The sequence below is a fragment of the Xenopus laevis genome, chromosome 1L, assembly GCF_017654675.1.
Source record: "Xenopus laevis strain J_2021 chromosome 1L, Xenopus_laevis_v10.1, whole genome shotgun sequence".
Classification (NCBI taxonomy): domain Eukaryota; kingdom Metazoa; phylum Chordata; class Amphibia; order Anura; family Pipidae; genus Xenopus; species Xenopus laevis.
In genome coordinates, this window is record NC_054371.1 from 119,671,918 (window position 1) to 119,679,201 (window position 7,284).

General features: G+C 41.6%; 1 protein-coding gene across 1 annotated transcript; it reads right to left on the reverse strand.

Annotated features, from left to right (window-relative positions):
• Positions 1-1,623: 1,623 nt before the first annotated feature.
• LOC121393656 (protein kinase C delta type-like) lies at positions 1,624-6,939 on the reverse strand. Its single transcript, XM_041562717.1, has 5 exons — positions 6,880-6,939; positions 6,002-6,140; positions 4,934-5,125; positions 3,772-3,894; positions 1,624-1,979 (listed from the first exon to the last, which is right to left on the reverse strand). Exons 1-5 carry the CDS (start codon positions 6,924-6,926, stop codon positions 1,680-1,682), a joined length of 801 nt encoding a protein of 266 aa, XP_041418651.1. The 5' UTR covers positions 6,927-6,939; the 3' UTR covers positions 1,624-1,679.
• Positions 6,940-7,284: the final 345 nt, after the last annotated feature.

Genomic DNA, 7,284 nt, shown 5'->3' on the forward strand with positions numbered 1-7,284 from the left:
CCGATGGTTTGGGCCGGTGTTGGGGCTGGTGGCATGGGAGGAGGTCCAGTTTTGGGGCCGGTGGTGTGGGCCTGAGGTAAAGGCCGATGGTGTGGGCAAGTGTTGGGGCCGATGGCATGGGCCGGAGGTAAAGGCCGATGGAGTGGGCCAGTGGAGGGGCCGGTGGCATGGGCTGGAGGTAAAGGCCGGTGGAGTGGGCCAGTGTTGGGGCCGATGGTATGGGCTGGAGGTAAAGGCCGGTGGAGTGGGCCAGTGTTGGGGCCGATGGTATGGGCTGGAAGTAAAGGCCGATGGAGTGGGCCAGTTTTGGGGCCGGTGGCGTGGGCCTGAGGTAAAGGCCGATGGTTTGGGCCAGTGTTGGGGCTGGTGGCATGGGAGGAGGTCCAGTTTTGGGGCCGGTGGCGTGGGCCTGAGGTAAAGGCCGATGGTGTGGGCAAGTGTTGGGGCCGATGGCATGGGCCGGAGGTAAAGGCCGATGGAGTGGGCCAGTGTAGGGGCCGGTGGCATGGGCTGGAGGTAAAGGCCGGTGGAGTGGGCCAGTATTGGGGCCGATGGCATGGGCCGGAGGTAAAGGCCGATGGAGTGGGCCAGTGTTGGGGCCGGTGGTGTGGGCCTGAGGTAAAGGCCGATGGAGTGGGCCAGTGTTGGCGGCCGGTGGCGTGGGCCTGAGGTAAAGGCCGATGGTGTGGGGCCAGTGTTGGGGCCGGTGGCATGGGCCTGAGGTAAAGGCCGATGGTTTGGGCCGGTGTTGGGGCTGGTGGCGTGGGTCCAGTTTTGGGGCCGGTGGTTGGGCCTGAGGTAAAGGCCGATTGTGGGCAAGTGTTGGGGCGATGGCATGGGCCGGAGGTAAAGGCCGATGGAGTGGGCCAGTGGAGGGGCCGGTGGATGGGCTGGAGGTAGGCCGGTGGAGTGGGCAGTGTTGGGCCGATGGTATGGGCTGGAGGTAAAGGCCGGTGGAGTGGGCCAGTGTTGGGGCCGATGGTATGGGCTGGAAGTAAAGGCCGATGGAGTGGGCCAGTTTTGGGGCGGTGGCGTGGCCTGAGGTAAGGCCGATGGTTTGGGCCAGTGTTGGGCTGGTGGCATGGGAGGAGGTCCAGTTTTGGGGGTGGCGTGGGCTGAGGTAAAGGCGATGGTGTGGGCAAGTGTTGGGGCCGATGGCATGGGCCGGAGGTAAAGGCCGATGGAGTGGGCCAGTGTAGGGGCCGGTGGCATGGGCTGGAGGTAAAGGCCGGTGGAGTGGGCCAGTATTGGGGGCGATGGCATGGGCGAGGCCGATGGAGTTGGGCAGTTGGGGTGGCGTGGGTCTGAGGTAAAGGGCCAATGGAGTGGGCCAGTGGCATAGGCCGGGAGTAAAGGCCGATGGAGTGGGCCAGTGTTGGGCTGGTCGCATAGGCCTGAGGTAAAGGCCGATGGTGTGGGGCCAGTGTTGGGGCCAGAGGTAAAGGCTGATGGCGTGGGCTTGGAGGTAAAGGCCGATGAAGTGGGCCAGTGTTGGGGCCGGTATCAAGGGTCAGAGACAGCAAGAGATGTTAATGCATCAAATTAGTGGCCGATGATAGAGCCAAAAGCATTGCTGGATTGAGGGGGCCAAAGGGACAAAAAACTACTTAAAAAAGGGGCAGAAGTGTGGATCAATATAACTAGCCAGAGGCAGGGGTGATGGAAAAGTCCAAGGGGTGTTAATAAAAATTAAAAGGCAGGTCATGGTGGTGATGGGATGATGGGAATAAGGCAGGAACTGGTGGGGGACTGATGACAGGACTTAAATGGTGATAAAGAGAAGAAACAGGAACTGATGGTAACGGGTGTTGGTAGTGGCTGAAATTAGGCCAATATGCAGGGTAAGGCTGGATAGCGAAATGGCTTGGTTGCTCCAGTTGGGATTCCAGTATGTCGTTTCTTGAAGAGATGTTGTGTTTTATGGACTGCAAAAACGACAGAGGCTTTTCATATGTCTCGTCGAAATCCACTGATGGCATCTGCAGTAAAGCAAAATATACATTTATGAGTTTTTCTTTATTCATAATAAAATGACTTCATAATACTGCAGAGGCTGCAGAAGTGAAAAGTTACAGTAACACACCTGCAGTAAACTGGACACTGCTATTATGATTCTAATACAAAATATTAAATATCTATTCCAATCGGTGAAATCAATTATACTGCTTTACTTATTGTTGGAGCAGCATAATTGAGTTTTGCACAGGGTGAGTTCTAGCCTAGGCCTAGCCCTGTCCATATTGTCTGCTTATACAGGTGTATAGTATGGAAAGAAACCATATGCCTTTTACACATTTAACAGTTGTCTCTGGAGTTGAAGGTGCACCAACTGATGAAGAAGCATGCTAAATGTTGTGCATTATCATCATTCATTTCTTTCTAATAAAGATCAGCCCTTGTCCTAGTGGAGCTTACAGTCACTACATACACATTGACAGACACACACACACTGACAGACACAAACATTGACAGACACACACACACACACAGGCACACACACACACACAGACACAAACACACACACTGACAGACACAAACACACTGACAGACACACACACACACATAGACAAACAGAAAAAAATAAAGATTTAACAAAGGTTAGGTCTTGTGTTATGCCAGCAAGATGGGAAAATAATTATAAAAGCTGGTGCATAGACTGTATATTGGCTTTAAATTGAAATTTCTAATGTTGTAGCGTCCTCCCAAGTCTCAACTTCAATTCTAAAGATTATGTGGTCCTGACATATAGGCCCCTATTATAATCCAGTGGTTGATTCCAGTGCCAAATGGCAAAGAACACTCTGATCTTTTGTGCATGACCAGCAAATAAAAGATACATTTACATTGTGGTAGATGTCAGTGGGTATGCTAGTTAGTGTACATTATTGAATTAAATACTTGGGTTTTTTTTCTTTAATATGATTGGTGTTTTTCTTTTGTCTATGGACAACTGCAAATTGGCACTGATCTTAGTAAATCAGCACCTAGGTTTTCTAGTCTTTCACACAACAATTGCAGGATGTCTATAGCCATCCAGCTGCTTACTTTCAAGTTTCCATAAAAAAATGTAATTTTTTTACTGGGGTTACACAGAATTAGGAAACATTACATCCTACAGTGGTTCCCTGGAATTGTAGTGGATCGGACTGGTGCAGAGTAGCAAAGGTAGAGGATTTATTCTACAGAATGGATGTGAACTAGGGTTATCCAGATAAGTGGCTATTTTCTAATTAAGGGCACCAAATTTCAAATCTAACAAAACAAATCATAAAGATTTGCCTAAGATAGGAATTAAACCCCATCCATTTTTGGCTATAAACTCCCCCTGCCTCGACTGCATCAACCCCACTGCCTTACAGGTCTAGTGAGAGGCTGCACAAACCCCTTGTGCACTTTGTTAGCAAGTACAGGGACACATGAACTTTTAGGCAGAGGGGTTTATGCAGCTGTAAATACAGCACGGTGTAGGGTAGCTAGCATTTACATACAAATAGAGCTGTCTAGTTCCCCAGTTATTCTTTTTGTAGAATTTCCAGAATGTGAGGTTGATACAATTCTTATACAAGGCATTGTTTTATCATTACAAAAAAGTAAGGCAAAAAAAAGTTCAATTATATAAAACACTTCAGTGAAAATCTTTACCCGTTTTATGGGCAGTCTGGATAATAGACCCTATACTTAGCATTGTAGTAGAGCACTGGTAGGTGAGCAAAATATAACGTTCAAAGATAAATCAGTGTTTTTTCATTCATACTGTATACATGTACTTACTGGGACAGAAGGGGGTGGCACATTCTGCTTTTCTAGTTGCACCCAATCGATTGAATGAAAAAATGGGTGCTCCCGAATGTTGCCATTGCAGCCAAGTCTCTTCTCAGGATCTTTCTTGAGAAGCTGAAGTATAAGATAAAATGATCAGTTATTTATTTATATATATATATAGCTGGAGTTAAGTTAAAAACCTGCATATCACAAAGAGCCAATCCACTTGCCTGTAAGCTATACCAATACCACGGTTAACCAACATTGTATAAACTGGAAACGGGTCCAGAGAAACTCTACAACAACTGAGGAGTCTTCTCCTCAAAAAGAAAAACGCCTAAACAATAAAAAAATCTGGTCTCACATTAAACAGATCAACCCAATCCTTTTATTTCTTCTTAAAAAGAGTGGCTGCCCAGTCTGCAATACTCAATATGTAGCAATTAACAACAGACATTAAAACTAGATACCCCATAATAAATACATTCAAAATAAACATCAACCAATATTATCCATATAAATAGTAATCACAAAGTTTCACAAAATTCACCAAAAACAAGATGTTGGTGCAGTACAACAACATATATACCCAAAGCTTTTGCAAGTAAGAAACTGATAATGATCAATATTTATATGTATATAGTATACATATACTATTCATTATATGTGCACCAACCCAAAAACTCCAAGGACTCAAAAGGCAATGAAACATCAGGAGTGGGTTTTACACATCTACATCACCTCCATGTTCTATAAAAAATACATCAGTTCTAGATCCACCCAGCAACATCCGGGGTGGTGCCCAGGTTTTTTAATCCCACATTTTACTAGTAAATACAATATCATATGACTCATTCATAGAAAATTAAATAAATACAAAAACAAATGCAGACATAGAGTATTTATACATGACATAGCAATATGGAGATACACACTGGGACTTTGCAATAGTATAATAATACAAAATGTATCTACATATTATCTGTGCTTTGGCAAATATGTATTTATATGATTCCAACAGAGAACCTGCACTTCTTGACCTATAAGATGTGATTATTTAGTTGTGTACATCATATGCATCCAGTTAGGGCTATTGCTAGATCTGTATGAACAGAAACAGATATATTATAGCAGAGCTAATGACATCCCCTGTTTAAGTTCCTATACTTACTTGTTGCAGGAGATTTTGCAGATCTTCACTGAGCCATTCTGGAATGTAGGGATCCTCACAGAGAATGGCTTCCATGCATTCAAATTCGTCACTGCTTTCATAGAAAGGATAGCATTTGGTGGCCATCTCATATAGTATGATGCCTAGTGACCACCAGTCTATTCCTGCATCATATTGCTCTTCTAAAATGACCTGGGGAAGAAAAAACATGTAGAGCACTTTAACGACCCTGTGTTTTTACCTAATGTATTGTTGTGGTGCCTCCATATCATTTGTTTTGGACAAATTTAAGAGGAATTTATTTATTTTTTTAGTGTACAAGGCCAGTGCTACAAAAGCCCTAAAAATAATTGATGCAAAGTTGTCATGCAGCATATTTAAACTATGCTTACAAAGAACTGCATAGACTTAGGAATGCCAAAAACTCAAAAGATTTGTGTTTTTATTTACTATAAAATCCACTTTTTTAGTGAAAAAAAAACCCTAGAATTTTTCAAGAATTATTATAGCCCGAGGATGGAAAAAGACAGAATCTGAAAATCCAGCATCTCAGACCTGCCGAGGTTGTATATAAGTCAATGGGAGAAGTCCCAAAGATATCCTGATCTCGCTGGGTTTCGTGCAATAATCAGAACATTTAGGGGCAGATTTATCAAGGGTCGAATTCCGAAGTACAAAAAATTTCAAAATTCGACCATCGAATTAAAAAACTTCGAATATCGAATGCAAAGTTTTTACAGCAAATTTGGCAATCCTGCGGTCTAATAAAAGTTGAACGATTTTAGCGTACGTTCAAACAATTTTTATTCGATGTGTAAAGACTTAGAAAAAGAAGTTTTTTTAAGGAGATATTTTCGAATTTCATAAATAATCCCCCTTAATGACGGTACTATATAATATATATACTGTATATTACCTGTACTTGCAAAGAGAATTTTTTCCTTTTTTTGTCAAGTAAATGAATGCACAAAAACAAGCATAAGAAAGCACTTACGGACATTAGAAACAGTGAATACATTTGCTTCATAGATTAGTACCCTAACATTCCATTTGCTTTGAGTCTCTTACCTCTGGGGCCATGTAGCGAACCGTTCCTGCAATTCCTCTGGCTTTCACATTTTCAAATATGCCCTCAACCGCCAGTCCAAAGTCGCAAACCTTTACATGTCCCTCGCTGGTCACTAGGACATTAGCTGGTTTGACATCCCTACAGAGACAGATTAGGGTTCAGAAAACTAAAATGGAAAGCAGGCCAGTGATGTTGTAAAGTTATAAAAGGCCAACAAATATGAAATCGTTTTAAAATGGTTTAAGTTAAAAAAAAAATTGAATAATGGAATAATAATAATGTAGGACAACAGGCAAAAAAGCTGATGCAAAAAAGCTGATGCAAAAAAGCTTGTGCCAGAACCCCTTGAATTCGCAATAAATTCTTTTTTAAAGCTCTTCTTTGCCATATTTTTGAAATTTAAGCCCTAAGGGTGTATATAATAGCCAATTCTAAGCAACTTTTTAATTGGTCTTTATTATTTTTTTATAGTTTTTTAATTATTTGCCTTCTTCTTCTGAATCTTCTTCTGAATCTTCCCAGCTTTCAAATGGGGTCACTTACCCCCATCTCAAAACAAATGCTCTGTAAAACTACAAATTTAATATTATTGCTCGTTTTTATTACTTGTCTTTCTATTCAGCCCCTCTCCTATTCATATTCCAGTATCATATTCAAATCAATGCATGGTTGCTATGGTAATTTGGACCATAGCAACCAGATTGCTGAAATTGCAAATTGGCTGAATGAACAGCTAAATAACTCAAAAAACAGAAATAAAAAATTAAGCCAATTGGAAATTGTCTCAGAATATCACCCTCTACATCATACTAAAAGTTAACTCAAAGGTGAACAACCCCTGTAAATTGAAATAAAAAATATAGAAAGAAATACATACCGGTGGATAATCCCATTACAGTGGAGAAACTGGAGGGCACACACCATTTCAGCTGCGTAGAATCTTTAGAAAATACAAATATACTTTGTTTAAAATCACTATAATCACTATAATGAATATTTACTTACTCTACTCTCTTTACTAAGCTATAGTAAGCATTGCAGTGCCACAAAAAAATCTTTTTATTTTATATATATATATATATATATATATATATATATATATATATATATATATATATATATATATATATATATATATATATATATATATATATATATACATACAGTATATAGGGGGGTGTAGACATACATTCATGCTTTATGCAGGCTAGAAAGCACCAGTGGCCACTGTACTTACCACCTAATTCTTAAATTAAGCAGTTAACACACAGTTACATGCTAT